Source organism: Lynx canadensis, chromosome E2 (genome assembly GCF_007474595.2).
Source record: "Lynx canadensis isolate LIC74 chromosome E2, mLynCan4.pri.v2, whole genome shotgun sequence".
Classification (NCBI taxonomy): domain Eukaryota; kingdom Metazoa; phylum Chordata; class Mammalia; order Carnivora; family Felidae; genus Lynx; species Lynx canadensis.
Genome location: NC_044317.1, coordinates 13,425,957 through 13,442,128, shown reverse-complemented (window position 1 = coordinate 13,442,128; position 16,172 = coordinate 13,425,957). Strand labels below are relative to the sequence as shown.

Sequence of the window (16,172 nt, the reverse complement as noted above, 5' to 3'; positions counted from 1 at the left end):
GAGTGGCATATATGTTAGGCAATCCTCATGAACAAGACAGAACTGAGCTCTCTTGGGTGGCTGTAGAGAAGTGAAAAGGTCTAGTATTTGCAGTTTTAAAAACTGAAATTATTAAAGCAGGAAAGAGGAGCTGGACACTAATACCTGCAGACTCTAGGACTTATAGATTACTCTCTGAAGACTTATTTTTTCCCGAGGGACTGACAGCAGTAAAAGGATACGGATGTATTTTTACTTGGTCGGGCCAAAGGGTAAAACAGAAAAGTGAATCATGTCCCACAGCGTAGTCCTCGTGTTTACACAGTGGTACAGGGTAGAGTCATATCTAAAGAAATGTGATCTCACTGGCCAAAACAGATCTATGGGCCTGTATCCTGTAAGTTCTGCAGAGAATCTTGGAGGCAGAAATAAATTCATGAAACAGAAATCATGCATTCAAATGCTTTCAGGAAGGTCACACAAATGAATGGAGCAAGCCAAGGGGACAATGATAGGGACTGCACCTATCTGCAGGGACTGCAATGATAGGGTTTGCAATGAGCACCAGCACCAGCTGGCGATAGTGCTTCTCTGTCAGATGACCACCACACAGACAAGTTGCCAGTGTTGCCAGTTCTCCCAAACTTTTTGTGAAAAGCCAAAATTCCATATTTCTATTGAAATCTCTCTATTTTTACATGTCAAACAAAGACATGGTGTGAAATATGGCAGCACAGTCATCAGAGGCTGTGATCAGTCTAGACCTCCTTAGGAGGACCTGTGGCAGGGCAAAAAAACATTGATATTGCTGGAACAGCCAAAATCACATGCCTTCACAGTAGAAAGGTAGACAGTAGAAACGTGGAGATGACCTGGTAATGCCAACCATTGTAACCCCAGCACCAGTAAGCCTCCAATGGCATGTGGAGTATGCAAACAGAAATGTCTTTACCACTCTTTTCCAAATGGTCTTCTTAGATTGTCTTCCAGTTCACGCCTTTCCATCTGGACATCACAGAAGCCTTCTGGACTTTCTTAATCCCTGAACACAACATCACAGTCCCTTTCCTTCTGGTAGGCAAAGCCACCGACCCTCTCATCAATCTGGACAAGTCACATCTCAACTTCAGTTGTCTCCTCATTGGTAAGGCTGCCCTGTTGGTTTATGTTTAGACTTGGCATGACCTCTCAGGGTAAGGGGTAGGACTGACCCCACAATGAGCTCTGGGAGCAGACTTGGGTGGGGAACTGTTTCTGGTACCTTCCAGAAGCATGTCAGAGGTCTTCTATCACTATTCACAAAGCCGTAAATTATTTGTCTTTCAATTTGATTTCCATCAGGTATCTTCTAAACCCACACATTAATAACCTAAGGAAATTTAGGAGACTTGCTACAAATCACACGTGTTAGATTCCTTGAAGGCCTGGACTGCCTATGTTCATTTCCAGAGGCTCGTGTTATCCCCATCTTACTTGTATGTGCCTCAGAGCATGGGCTGTATTTGTATGCCTCTCAGTATGAGTCACAGTGGTCAGATTTCTCTGCCATCTTTTCATGCATTCATTCAGCTCAACAAAATATTACTAAGCCCCTTGTGTGACCCAGGCACTCTCTTGTGAGCTGAGAATGCCATGGATAAAGCCACAGTCCCCACCCTCATGGTGGTTACATTCTAGTAATAGGAAATAGGCTACCAAAAAAGAAAAGATACAGCATGTCTGATGCTAATAAGTGTTGTAAAGAAAAATAACGCAGGGTATGGAGGACAAAGAATGCCAGTAGGCAATGGGGAAGTAACATTTGATCAGAGACCTGAAGGAAATAAAGGAAGTGATTGCCAGGTCCCTTATCACATGGATGTGGTGTGTGTGTGTGTGTGTGTGTGTGTGTGTGTGTGTGTGTAAAGTATAACTAAAGCCAGAATATATTTTAGTAACTCATTAGATTTTTATATTTAGACAAGTAATATTCTTGTAATAAGTCAATCATTCTGTTATATAAGGAAATTTTTAATGTCTCTCCATCCATCCTTTCCATCAAAGGAAACCACATTAACAGTTTTTTTATGTAATACTTCCATACATTTCTTATACTGATACATATAAGTAGGTGGGAGGAGTATGGTGTTTTGGAAGGTTTTGAACAAATAAGTGGGCAAGTTAGCATAAGAATAATAACAGCAGTCTTAACTATATAGAAGACACACTGATGTTCACCAGAGGGGAGGAGGGTAGAGGGATGGTGATGAAATAGGTAGTGGGGATTAAGGAGTACACTTGTGATGGGCACCAGGTGGTGTATGGAAGTGTTGAATCACCATATTGTACACGACTCTAATATAACACTGTATGTTAAATAACTGGAATTAAAATAAAAAATAAGAGAATAGAATAAACAAATAAATACAGCAAGACAAACAGAATTTGATCTAGGAATGTAACAGTGGTGCATTTTAGTATGATTATATCAACAGATTAAAGAACAACCATGTAATGAATGATATGAATGTACACTAAAAAGTGATTGCTAAAATTCATCAGACATTCTCAACAGAAATTTTAACAATAAGATAGGAATAGAGGTAAAAACTTAAATAAAGAAGACTAACCAAAATTAAGAGGCAAATATTATCTTGTAATAAACTACTAAAACTGCTGCAGTTAAAATCAGGAATTAGGCAAAGATGCTTGTTATTATTGAATACTTTCTTAGTGGTTTAGCAAATACAATAAAACAAGAAAATTCAGTAATTGGCATAAACATTAGGGGAAAAGAGACAAAACTATCTCATTTGCTGTTGCTGGTGACCTCATACATAGAAAACCTCAAGAGGCTCAAGAGAAAAGCAAAACAAACCACTAGAATCAACAAGATAATTTAGTAAGTGACTGGATGCAAGACAATTATGTAAAAATCAATAGTTTCTCTTTCTTTTAGCAATAAGCACCTAGAAACAGAAACAAAAAAAATCCATTCAATATTGACAAAACCTATATAATATCTAAGGATAAATGTAACAAGAAAAGCACAGGATCTATATGAATAAACTATAAAATCTTATTAAAATGCTCCCAAAACAAGATTTGAACATTTACCAGTTCTCTCAAAATTAAATGCAAATGCAATCAAGTTCCAAGCAGAGTCCCAACTGGTGTTGCCAGATAAAATACAGGATGCATAGTCAATTTTGAATTTCAGATAACAACGAGTAGGTTTTTTTTATGTCAGGATAAGTATGTCCCATGCAATATTTGGGACATGCTTATACTAAAAAATATATGTATACTTACTAAATCTGGCAACCTTAATCCCAAAAGGATTGGGGGTGGGGGGGATATTGGATAAAATGATTCTGAAGTTTATATGGAAAAAAACAAATGTTGTACAATAGTCAAGGAAAGTAAGAAAAGGCAAGATAGTGACAGAAGATGTATTAGGGCCCTGTCAGGACCCTCATGACATACCTGAGCTCTGATGCAAAAGAGTTCAATGCAGGGACTATTTACAAAGATTGGGACTGAGTTAAGGGGCCTACTAGGGACGGTGAGGGCCTCATTGACAAAACTAGGAAGGCATTGAGTCCAAAGGAACAAGGAGAGAAAATAGTATCATCAGAATCACCTAGGACAGCTGTGACCAAGGCAGAGGAGCCACCTAGCAGGAGCAGGCCATTGATAGAGTAAAGTTCTAGAAGGAAGAAGTGGAATCCTCCTGGGTAGGAAGGTCACTTGTAGAACAGAAGGAAGGAAGAGAGGTGGTCAAAGACTGAAGAGCTTGGGAGAAGAGAGAAAAGAAGTTGAAGGATTTCTTCTAAGGAGGTTTCCTCTTGCTTGAGGAGCAGTATCTGCCCAGATACTTTAGGAGCAGGTATGAGGTCTTCACTGAGGGCGGATGTTTCCTCCTCAGGCAGAGAAGCCAGGGAGACCGTGCATATCATCAACAAGGAGGAGCAGGGGTTCCATTTTGCCTTCCAAGACAACTCCCGATATTCTGAAGGTTTCAGCAACAACCTGGTCATATGTCCCATGGAAGGTTGGATCCCACCACTGTCCAGGTAAAGAAAAGGTTCCCCAGGACTACACCCTCCAATGGTAGTAGGGGTTCCAGGCCTGCCAGGAGGATAAGTTTTCCTCAGAGTGCTGCTGCATGTCGAGATTAATGTTAACAATCCCATCTCTGTCCTACTATTTCTCATTGTTCATTTTCCTGATAAATTGTAAAGCCCTGAGAACTTTAAGCCCTTCTTCTCAATATTTTCTCTCATGCTTATATTCTTTTCCTTGATATCTACTATGTTTGTGAACTCATAAGGCAGTGCCCTACCTTGTCTGGCAAGCCTTCAAAACTCATCATAATTTGAGGTGGTGATACTCTTTCCTCATAGTGTGTGCCAATCCACTGGGCTCATAGTCTTTAGCAGGTTTTAGCAGGTTGGCCTAGTCAGCTAATCTGCTGTCTTCTTCCCCAACCAGGTTCCCAATTGATATTTTCTTCACACCAAAGCAGGAAGGAGATGTGAACTTTAATTTGATCTGCAATGTGAAAAAGAAAGTCCACCCTCTGACCTTAAATGTCAAGGCTGAGGGCTACACTATGAATGCAGAGGTCAAATGCAAGGACAGGACTGGCTTGATTACTCTCCTGACTCCCAACCAGACTACCATTATCAACTTCTATGAGGTAAGAGTGTGAGAGAGCACTGATATCTCTCTCTCTCTCTCTCTCTCTCTCTCTCTCTCTCTCTTTCTATCTGTGTGTGTGTGTGTGTGTGTGTGTGTGTGTGTGTGTGTCCACTCAAGCTGGGAAGAGCAGTATAAGTGAATGTTAGCTGAATCTCACTGTTTCAAATGCCAGAGAGACCAGGAGAACAGAAACATGCCAGGAGCAGCTCCATCCTCCAAATATATATAGTTTTAATGTGAAAACATTTCTTGTTTTATTTTTCAGGCATAGAGAGATGGTAGGGAAGGAAACAATGCTTGTATTACACATACAGGAAGGATGTTTGATTACCAAGGGAGGTCTAAGAATTAAATTGCTATCGTACTCTTCAGGTATGAGAGGCCCCCAACACCTCATAGCTCTGGCTGGAATACTTGACCATATTAAGCTAAGGATACTCAACTCACTAACATCGTCTGCCTTTCCTATTTCCCAAAGGATATTTTCCCCCAACGTGTTATGTATCCTGACCCGAGAGAATGGAACCATGGTTTGCATTCATTCCATATACTACTCTGTTCTCTGTCTCTCAGGTGGAGTTGAATGAATGTGTTCAGTGTGAACTCAGCTTTATCAACACTGGAAAGTTCAGCTTCAGCTTCCAGGCAGAGCTATCTGGCCCCAAAGCCCTGCTGCAGTACTTGGACTTTTCACCCATTGATGGCAGTGTGGATGTGGGGCAGAGTATGCACGCCACCTTGTCTTTCCAACCACTTAAGAAGTGTGTCTTGAAGGGCCTGGAACTCAGAATCAAGGTGAGACCATTTAATATTGCTGGACACTGGAAACACTCACAGCACTCTGTCTTGAAGGACTAGTTCTCCTGTGTGCTCCTTGTCTTCTCCACTCTGCCAGAAGCTCCTGGAGAGCGGTTGTGTTGGAGATAGTCCCATAATCTCTAGTATAAAGGCCTCATTCACAGTTGAGGTGCCTGGTGAGTGGCAGTTGAAAAGCGGTTCACCATCCATGCACTAGAATACCATGCAGTCATTAAAATGAATAAGGGAGGGGCGCTTGGGTGGCTCAGTCGGTTAGGCGTCTGACTTCGGCTCAGGTCATGATCTCGCAGTCCGTGAGTTCAAGCCCCACGTCGGGCTCTGTGCTGACAGCTCAGAGCCTGGAGCCTGTTTCAGATTCTGTGTCTCCCTCTCTCTCTGACCCTCCCCCATTCATGCTCTGTCTCTCTCTGTCTCAAAAATGAATAAACGTTAAAAAAAAATTTTTTAAATAAATAAATAAAATAAAATGAATAAAGGAGACAGATGGGAGATGGAAAGGAAGCAAGAGAGACAAAATATGTATAACATTTTCCAAGATAAGCTATTGAATGAAAAACCAAGGAATTGTGATGTCCACAGTAATGGCTGTGTCCTATGGTGTTCTTCCACCAAAAAAAAAAAAAACAAAAACAAAAACAAAAAAACAAAAAAAAAAAGCAAAATCAACTTTTTTAGAACTCTCAAAATCAACCAAAGGCTTGCAACAATCCTGGGAGCATTTATTCAAGAAAAATAGATGTACTGTGTATATATGCCACATTTTCTTTAGTTATTCATCCATCAAAGGACAATTAGGTTGTTTCCACGTCTTGACTACTATGAATAGTGCTACACCAAACATGAACATTAACAAGTGTTAATATCTCTTCAAAATTCTGATTTAAATTCTTTTGGATAGCACAACCAAACAAAGACACCACAAGAAAACTACAGGCCAATATCCCAAATGAACATAGGTGTAAAAATCCTCAATAAAATACCAGTAAACCAAATCCAACAATACACTGAAAGGATCATACACTACGATCAAGTGGGACTTGTCCCTCAGAGCAAGGGTGGTTCAGCATACAAAAATCAATTAATGTTATATCCGACATTAACAGAATAAAAGATAAAAGTCACATGAGCATCACAATAGAAGTGGCAAAAAGCATTTGACAAAATTCATCACCAAAAACTCTCAACAAACTAGGATTAGAAGGAAAGTACCCCGACATAATAAAGGCCATATATGAAAAGCTCACAGCTCACAGCTATATTCATCAGTGAAAAGCTAAAAGCTTTTCCTCTAAGATCAGGAGCAAGGATGTCTACTCTCACCACTTCTATTCAACAGAGTACTGGAAGGAAGTCCTAGGCAGAGCAATTAGGTAAGGAAAAGAAAGAAGATGCATCCAAATCAGAAAGGAAAAAATAAAATCCCTGTGTGCAGACAACATGATCTTCTATGTAGAAAACCCAAAAGATTCCATTAAAAAATCTCTTAGAATTAATAAAATAATGCAGTAAAGTTGCAGGATACAAAGTCAACCAACAAAAATCAGTTGCTTTTCTGTACACTAACAAGAAACTGTCTGAAAAGAAAATTAGTGGGAATGCAAGCTGGTGCAGCCACTCTGGAAAACAGTATGGAGGTTCCTCAAAAAACTAAAAATAGAACTACCCTATGACCCAGCAATTGCACTACTAGGCATTTACATTTATCCATGGAATACAGGTGTGCTATTTCAAAGTGACACATGCACCCCATGTTTATAGCAGCACTATCGACAATAGCCAAAGTATGGAATATATATATATATATATATATATATATATATATACACACACACACACACACACACACAATGGAGTATTATATATATATATTATATTATATATTATAATATATATTATATATATTATAATATATAATATATAATATAATATATATACACACAATGGAGTATTGCTTGGCAATCAGAAAGAATGAAATCTTGCCATTTGCAACTATGTGGATGGAACTGGAGGGTATTATGATAAGTGAAATTAGTCAGAGAAAGACAAAAATCATGACTTCACTCATATGAGGACTTTAAGAGACAAAACAGATGAACATAAGGGAAGGTAAACAAAAATAATATACAAACAGGGAGGGGCACAAAACAGAAGAGACTCATAAATATGGAGAACAAACTGAGGGTTCCTGGAGGGGGTGTGGGAAGGGGGATGGGCTAAATGGGTAAGGGGCACTAAGGAATCCACTCCTGAAATCATTGTTGCACTATATGCTAACTAATTTGGATGTAAATTTTAAAAAATAAAAAAATAAAAATAAATAAAATTAGGAAAACAACTTCATTTATAATAGCATGGAAAAGGATTAAATTGTCAGGAATAAACTTAACTAAGGTGGTGAAAGACTTGTATACTGAAAACTATAAAACACTGATAAAAGAAATTAAAGACACCAACAAATGAAAAACATTCTGTGTTCATGGATGGGAAGCGTTAATATTGTTAAAATGTCCATACTGCCCAAAGCCTTCTATAGATTTAATGCAATCCCTATCAAAATCCCAATGGCATTTTTTTTTTTACAAAACAGAAAAACAATTCTACAACTCATACGAAACCACAAAAGACCACAAATAGCCAAATCAGTCCTGAGAAAGAAGAACAAGGCTAGGGACATCACACTTCCTGATTTCAAACTATATTACAAAGCTACCAAAATCAAAATAGTACAGCACCAGCATCGAGACACACACATAGACAAATGGAACAGAACAGAGCCCAGAAATAAATGCACACACACATAGCCAACAGATCTTTGACAAGGGTGCCAAGTATACACAATGGAAAAGGAGAATCTCTTCAACAAATGGTGCTGGGAAAACTGGATATTCAGATCCAAAAGAATGAAATTGAACCCTTCTACACCATGGCAAAAAATCAGCTGAAAATGGGTTAAAGACTGAAATGTAGGACCTGAAACCATAGAACTCCTAGAAGAAAACATCAGGGGGAAGTTCATAACAACAGTTTGTCAGTGGCTTCATGGATATGACACTAAATGCACAGGCAAAAAAAACAAAATAGACAAGTGGAAGTACCTCAAAATCAAAAGCTTCTGCACAGCAAAAGCAACCGTCAACAGAGTTAAAAGACATTGTCTTTTTATTCATATCCTTAAGAAGAAGGCAACTGACAGTTAACCAGGAAGTACAGCAATTGGAATGAAGGTCAGTTTCTAGCCATTCCATAATTTAGATGGACATTAAGTCATAGCACAGTCTAAAAAAGTTTTGTTTTTTTTCAATTAGAAAAAAGCAAAGCTGTAAAACTCTGAGCCTGGAACTCGGGGGCAGGCTTGTAGCCATCTTCCCTGAGAAGTGCCATCCCTTTTCAGAACTGTCTTTTTCAGAACATTTGTGTCTTACGGCAAAAAGAAACATCACACATCATAGTACCTTCCTGCTCTATTTGGCATAAAAGTTTAAGGTGGTCAATTTTACTCCTTTTCAGGGTATCAGTCACCAAATGCAAAGACTTTAAAAACCTAAGCCTTAAATAAGAAACTGTTTTTCAATTTATAAATTTATAAAGTCATTTAGGAAATCTTGTACCAATGACTATTATGTTTATTCTAATGATGTTTAGAATGAGTAGTGGATATTTTGTTTTAAATCAATTATCAACTTAAGAAATTCCATATTATAAAGTTTTTGAAGAGCAGAGTAAGTTCCTGTCCCCTCAGGCATGTGTATCATCTTATGGAGAATTCAGAGGTGACCCATATTCTAACTTTCCACCCTTTCACCCTTGACATATGGGCCTTTGACCTCATTCTTGTCCTTTCCTGGTCACAAGGTGGCCATCCCACCTGCAACCCCATGTCTGCATTCAGAATGGAAATATGAGGCAAGAGCCCAAAGGCAAACACAAACAAGTAAACAGACAAATTTTCCCAGCAAGACTTTGCCTCTGTATTCAAAATAGGACATCCTCTTGTCTTCTTCTGTTTACATCCTGATGACCAGAACTGTGTCTGATGACCACCCTTGGGGGCAAGGAAGGATAGGACCTCGGGTATTTTCACCTAGGTCCCCTGGCAACTACTCAGAGTCCTGTTAATGAGGAAGCCTTGGGAAGCAGGTGCGGGGTAGTAACTGGCAGTCCCTGCCACTCCTCTCCGCTTTCAGGCTGACTCACTGCTGTAGGAGGCAGCGTGAGGCTGGCCTGCAGACTGTCCCATTTTGCTTTGCAGGCCAACAGACTTCTAACCTATGAATCAGAACCCCTACAGATGGTGTCTTGGGACCCATTTTTTTTTTAGCACTGACCACTTTCCTCCTTCACCTGAGGACCCGAGGAGTCCTTTGCTCACACCTCTAATCACCCTCCACCTGCATTTCCGCCTGCAGGTCAGCCACGGCCCAAAGTTTACATGCAGCATCTTGGGCTGTGCTGTGAGCCCGGCCGTTCATTTCTCCTTCACCAGCTACAACTTTGGGACCTGCTTCATCTACCAAGCTGGCATGCCCCCATACAAACAAATGCTGGTTGTCACCAACAAGGAAGAAACACCCATGAGGTAAGCAGGCTTTCCAGAGCTTCCAGATGATTCTGTAGCTCCTTGTGGGTTCTACAGCCTCCACATAGGTGAAGTCCTGCCAAAATAGAAAAAAGAAAGATTATGGGAAAAGTCAAAACCCAGTTGGGCATGAATCCTGCGTCTGCTTTCCCTACCACTAATACTGACACTTGGGTAGCCAGGAGCTACTCTGCTGAAAATCTTGAAGTGAGGAGGGCAATGCCAGATGTAATGAAGGTGAAAACCGAGGCTTGGAGAATTAAAAAGTGACTTCCTCAGGCCATTACTTTGCAATAAATGACAGATATATACTGAGCCTAAGTCTTTTGATTAAAATCCGGCCTCTCTGCACCATCCCTATGTAGAATGTTCCAGTCCAGGTTTCTGGGCCTTATCCCAGACGTATCAAAACAGAATTTCCAGAGACTGGCCCGGAGACCTGTGTTTCCTCAAAGCTCTTTCCTAAAGGAAGGAACTGTTATACATCTGTGCTATCCAGTATGGCAACCTATAAGTACATAAAATATGCCTGGTGCGACTAAGGGACTGAATTTTTCATTTTTTAAGTTTCAATTCATTTGAATTTGAATTGCCACATGTGTCTAGTGGCTACCATATTGGAAAGCACAGGCCTAAGTTCAAATCCCAACTCTTCCCTAGCTGTGTGACCTGGGGCACATGGTCTAACCTCTCCTTTCCTGGGATGGGGGATAATAATAGCTCCTCCCCTACAAGGCTATTAGGAGGGTTAAATTAGTTCATCTAGAGAGAGTACTTAGAATAGTGCCTGGACCATAGCAAATGCTCGGTTATGGTTATTTGTTGCTACTGCTACTGTTGCAGTGATGATAACTATTATCCTGAATGGTGAGTTACAAGAGTGTCATGTGATTTTAAATGCTAATTAAAAATCTTCCCTGCATGATTTAATTCAATCTGAGTCCTGTGTGAAGGCATTAAGTTCTTTTTATTGGCCTAGCTGGACTCCTTCTCTAAATACCTGGAAGACAGACAAGAAAGTATTCTAATGGAGAGCCCTAGGGCCTTCCTACGCACAGGTTGACCAGAGTAAACATGATCTTTGAAGATCCCATGTGGTTGAGCAATTAGTGACAATAAGAATGGCTCACCTTTATGGACTGTCTCCTCTGTGCCCTGTGTAGTGACTGACTTAGTCACTCTATTTCATTTAATGCTCAAAACAACCTTATGAGGTTGTTAATGCTCCAAACAACCCAGTTCTACAGATAAGGAAACAGAGGCCCAAATGAGCTAAGTAACTCTTCTAAGTTCTCACAGCTAGTTAGAGATAGAGCCTGGATCCAAACTCCTGTGTCTGAATCGGGAACACATACTCCGCTCCTCTGTGCTTCACCACCTAGTTACTTTAGGAAACACTTCCTTATAAGAGGGTACAAAGCCGTGAGTGGCCTTTTCAAGAAAGAGGATAAATAGAGTGAAAAGAACCTTGAGCGAAGGGCCATGAGACTTTGTGTTTGAGGCCAGGTTCTGCCAGAATCTCAGGGTGTGATTTGGGGTAAGTAACTTGATTATGCCCAGGGAAGTATGGGCTGGATCACTGCTGAGGTCCCTTCTTCCATAGCTCCAGTGCAACAGGGCAGGAAAGCAGCTCACAGAGACAAGGGGACAGAATCAGTCTTTCTGGGTGTCTTAAATGTGTTTTTTGACCTCCAGCACAGGCTGGTACTGGAGACCCTCTTACTTGGTAGACAAAATGGAAATACGTGGGCCTTCTAACTTACACACCTTCCTCCTGATTTTCTCTAGCTTAGACTGTCTATACACCAATACTGCATACCTCGAGGTGAACTTCCGTGTTGATGTGATAAAGCCAGGAAAGACACTGGAGATTCCAATCACCTTTTATCCTCGAGAAAGTATCAATTATCGAGAACTCATCCCCTTTGAAATCAATGGGCTCTCACAACAAGTAATTGAAATCAAAGGGAAAGGCACCGAGGTGAAGGTACGAGACTGTTGGGGAGATCCTCAGCCATGGCAGCCATGCCTTTTTGCCCTCCCAGCAACCTTTGCTCCTCCCACTCTTCCCTCTCCACCTGTCCTGCCCCCAAGCTGCGTTGTCAGAGGCCAGCCAGTCCCACCCAAGGATGACCTGTCAAATCTGACTCGAGTGAACCATAGACTGTATTCAATACCAAACTTTACTATATCATAGGTTACAAGTAATCACAGGCATTGGAGAAACATCTTTTTCTTGGAAAAGTTTGAGACTATCAGATGCACAATCCCAAACATGTCCTTCTCTCACATTAGGGTATGTTTTGTTTCCACGTTTAATAGACAAGATCTGTTTTGAATAGCAATTCATTTTAGATATAACACAGACATACATTTCAATTGTGGAACATCTTTCTTTAATGCCACATTGATTGATATTCTTGAGCCAGGCGCAGATCCCAGGATTATATTTGATTGCGGGCATTTCTTCTAAGTAGGTTCTCCTAATGAAAGTCCTGCTGCTAATCCCTTTCTCCCCAGTGTCTGGTAAACATGTAAGGTGTCTGTTTGGTTGGTATATTTGCATTTTAATAGGAGATTTTAGAAGACTAAAGGCCTTCCAAGATGCTCAGGAATGCATGGGACATTTCAGCAACTGAGAAGGTGGGAGGGGTGTGTTCCTGGCAGCCTTCCCATCAAGCTAGAGGAATGACAAGACATTGCCACCTGGTGTTGTCTGTACCCAAGCCAGAGATGGGGTCTCTTCTGATATCACTGATCCGTTCACTTGTTCCTTCTGTCACTCACTCATTTTGCACCCATTTTGTGCTAGGTACTTTGGGGGAAATCTGGAGGGGACTTAAATGTGTTCTCTGACCTCCAGAAGCACAGGCTGCTGTTGGAGACTCTCACCTTTTTAGACACCATGGAAACATGCGGGCTGGATATAAAGAAAGTTGAGGGGCAGGGGGTGTGCCGTTTAGTGACTGCCTGAGTGGCTGCTGCTCGTTGTGTGTCCATGCCATCCTGAGGGTGAGGCCCAGCCTGACCTTGATCTCTCCAGGCCAACATTTTGATCAGTGCCTTAGATGAGGACTTGGAAGCGTGTCTACTCTTCCACCTCTGCCTCCACCATTTTGTCTGTGTGGCCCTCATCTGTCCCTGTCCAGCCCACCCCACAGATCAGCAAGCCAGAGCAATCACAAAACACACGTTTGACTGGGTCACTCCATGCTTCGCTGGCCTCCCACTTCTCCCGGCACAATCCCTGACCGCCTCCAAACTTGTCTTCTCATTGTGCCCCTCTCTCTCAGCCACAGGCCTTCCTGGGCCACTCCTCTGACTCAGGACCTTGCCACAGGCTGTTGTCTCCCCCCTCCCCGGGTGGCCTCCAACCCATGCCCACCCTGACTCAAACAGACTAGATGGCACCCTTCCTTTAGCTCCCAGGGTAGACATGCCTTCCCCAGGGAGGCGGCCCCAGAACCCCCAGCCAGCTCAGCCCCTGCAATATGTTCTCACAGTACCCTGAGCTTTTCCGTCATGTCTCCTCATCCAGTTGTGATTATGTAGTTGCATAGTAAGCTGCTTAGTGTATATTGTATGCACATGTTTACCAGGTGAGTGAATGCCCATCCCATATGAAGAAGGCAGGACACTGACAGGAACCACCATTGCCTCACCAGGATAGGTGTATGATAATAGTTTTTTTCAAGGAACTGATGAACCCTCCCTCTCTCCTCTCTTTCTGGTTCCACAGATTTTAGTCCTAGATCCGGTCAATAGGATTGTAAAGTTGGGAGCTGTCCTGCCAGGACAGGTTGTGAAAAAAACAGTTTCCATCATGAACAACAGCCACGCCCCACTCACTTTTAGCCAGACAGTCCTGTTCTCGATTCCAGAACTCCAGGAACCCAAGGTTGGTGCCCAGGGCTCCCAGTGGGCTTCTTATGCTTCCCAGTGACATGGGTGACTAGATGACTGTGCTAGCAACATAAACAGCTCACACTTCTCAGGCATCTACCATGCACCAGGACATTCTAAGAGCTTCCCCCGTGCTACCTCTGAGCATCTTCACAAAAACAGTATAGGGCTAGTACTGTTATTATTCTCATTTTAGATAAGGACTCCAAGGCTTAGAGAGGCTGCATACCTCGAAAAGGCAACAGAATGAAAGAGAAAGGGATGGGATTTGGTAGATCTGGATTCTAATGAATGTATATATCCTCATCATTGGAAGCTTGAAAAATATGGAAAGACATAAAGAAAAACATTTTTGCCATAATCTCACACCCAGAAATAATCACTTGTAGACGACCACCTTCTTGCTGTATACACACCTGGCAGAGAGACCGCAAGATCAAGCTTCTGGTGTCTCTTCTTACAAAGGCACCAGTCCCATTATAAGGATCCCACTCTCGTGACCTTATCTACCCCTAATTACCCCCTAAAGGCCTCATCTCCAAATGCCACTCACATATGAATTGTCAGCCGGTGGAGTGTGGGACACAATTCAATCTGTAGCAAGGTGAACACAATGTAGACTGGTCTGATGGAGTTCACAGTCTTTGGGGGTCACTGACACGGAAACAACTCCAGGACAGCCTAGAAACTGTAGAGGCAGGGTGTGAATTGGGAGGGGTTGCTCAGACGACAGCCGGGGGCTGTGGGAGGCCTCATAGGGCAGGAGGTCTGTACTGGGTTTTTGGGATGGAAAGGTGTCTCCAGGCAGACAGGTTGGGGAGAGGTGTGCTGGCAGGCAGAGTTACGTGTGCTTGAGGGGGGTCTGTGCTTTTAGAAAGCTAGGTGTGATTGGGTAGGCAGGGGTGCTGTGGGCCATCCAGGGATTGCCAAATACAGAGAAATGGGCTGGGGAAGCTAGCCAGAGCAAGAGAGCCAGTGGCACCTCATCCCAGGGCCCATGGTGCTGGCCAAAGACAGAGGGCAGACTTGCTTCCGCTTCCTCATTCATCCAAATCAAAATCCTCAGTGCCGCAGGGTCAGGGCCCCTGACCGTTGAGCTGAGCCGCCTTTGCCTCTTGAGGTGACACGTTACCTGTACTGGCACCAACATCGTGGTGTTTGGAGAGCTCACGGAGACTACTGTCCCTGCGTGGTTTCCAGCCCACTGTCTGCTGCCACAGTCCACCTGCTGGTGACCACACAGCACCCTGTACCCCAGGAAGCACGAGCCCGGAAGGAGCTTTGGCTTCCTGAAAGCTGATTTTGGTTGATTTCTACCAGGACAAAGGAGGCGGGAGGTGGGGAGGGAAAACCATACGAATTTAAACAAGAGTTCTCAAGCTTTAGAAGACACGGGTCACTCAGGGCACTTTTGAAGATGTGAGCTCCAAGCTCTCCCAAAATTCAGTTGGAATGGGGCAGGACCTGTGAATCTGCATTTTAAAGAGCACAGTGGGAAGTGTGGTACAGGGAACCCAGGGAGCACTCCTTGGAAAAACACAGGAGTGCTAAGTGTTTTCTATTTCCTCTTATCTTACTATTTCCTGCACCAGAGAGTAGGGGTCATTTGCAAGGAGCTGGAGAGAAAAATTAACATTTATCGAATGGCTATTACATGCCACACATTTTTATAGGTGATCTGAATCTTCACCATAGAGTAAGCCAAAGAAAGTTTAAGTAACTTAGCAAAGATGACACAGCCGTCAGGAGAGAGCAGAGTGGGATTTGACCCCTGGGCTATTGCAGCCCTAACAGCAAGACCCAGAAATAGAAGCCTCAGATGCCCTCTGCCCTCAGCTGCTGAGTCTCATTGCTGTTTTGCCCAGGTCATCACCTTAATACCATCCTACAACATCACTCTGAAGCCCAAAGAGGTCTGTAAGCTGGAAGTCATCTTTGCCCCGAAGAAACGCATCCCTCCCTTCTCTGAGGAGGTGTTCATGGAATGCATGGGGCTTCTGCGTCCTCTCTTCCTCCTTAGCGGCTGTTGCCAGGCCCTGGAGATCTCCCTGGACCAGGAGCATCTCCCCTTCGGGCCAGTCGTGTATCAGACACAAGCCACGCGTCGCATCCTTATGTTGAACACGGGTGACGTGGGTGCAAGGTAGGAGAGTGGCATCCCCACCCAAGGCCGAACACAGCTCTCTTGACTCTGGATTTGCCCTAGATTCAG

At 42.7% G+C, this 16,172-nt stretch overlaps 1 protein-coding gene across 2 annotated transcripts in view; it reads left to right on the top strand.

Moving 5' to 3' along the window:
• HYDIN (HYDIN axonemal central pair apparatus protein) overlaps window positions 1-16,172 on the top strand; it is a 378,288-nt gene that overhangs the window by 337,716 nt on the left and 24,400 nt on the right. For both annotated transcript variants that reach the window (XM_032591379.1, XM_030298918.1), the window contains exons 72-79: window positions 958-1,123; window positions 3,887-4,034; window positions 4,453-4,660; window positions 5,236-5,457; window positions 9,888-10,057; window positions 11,846-12,044; window positions 13,797-13,955; window positions 15,826-16,103. In XM_032591379.1, the coding sequence (XP_032447270.1) occupies window positions 958-1,123; window positions 3,887-4,034; window positions 4,453-4,660; window positions 5,236-5,457; window positions 9,888-10,057; window positions 11,846-12,044; window positions 13,797-13,955; window positions 15,826-16,103 (1,550 nt within the window). The remainder of the gene's footprint in view (window positions 1-957; window positions 1,124-3,886; window positions 4,035-4,452; window positions 4,661-5,235; window positions 5,458-9,887; window positions 10,058-11,845; window positions 12,045-13,796; window positions 13,956-15,825; window positions 16,104-16,172) is intronic.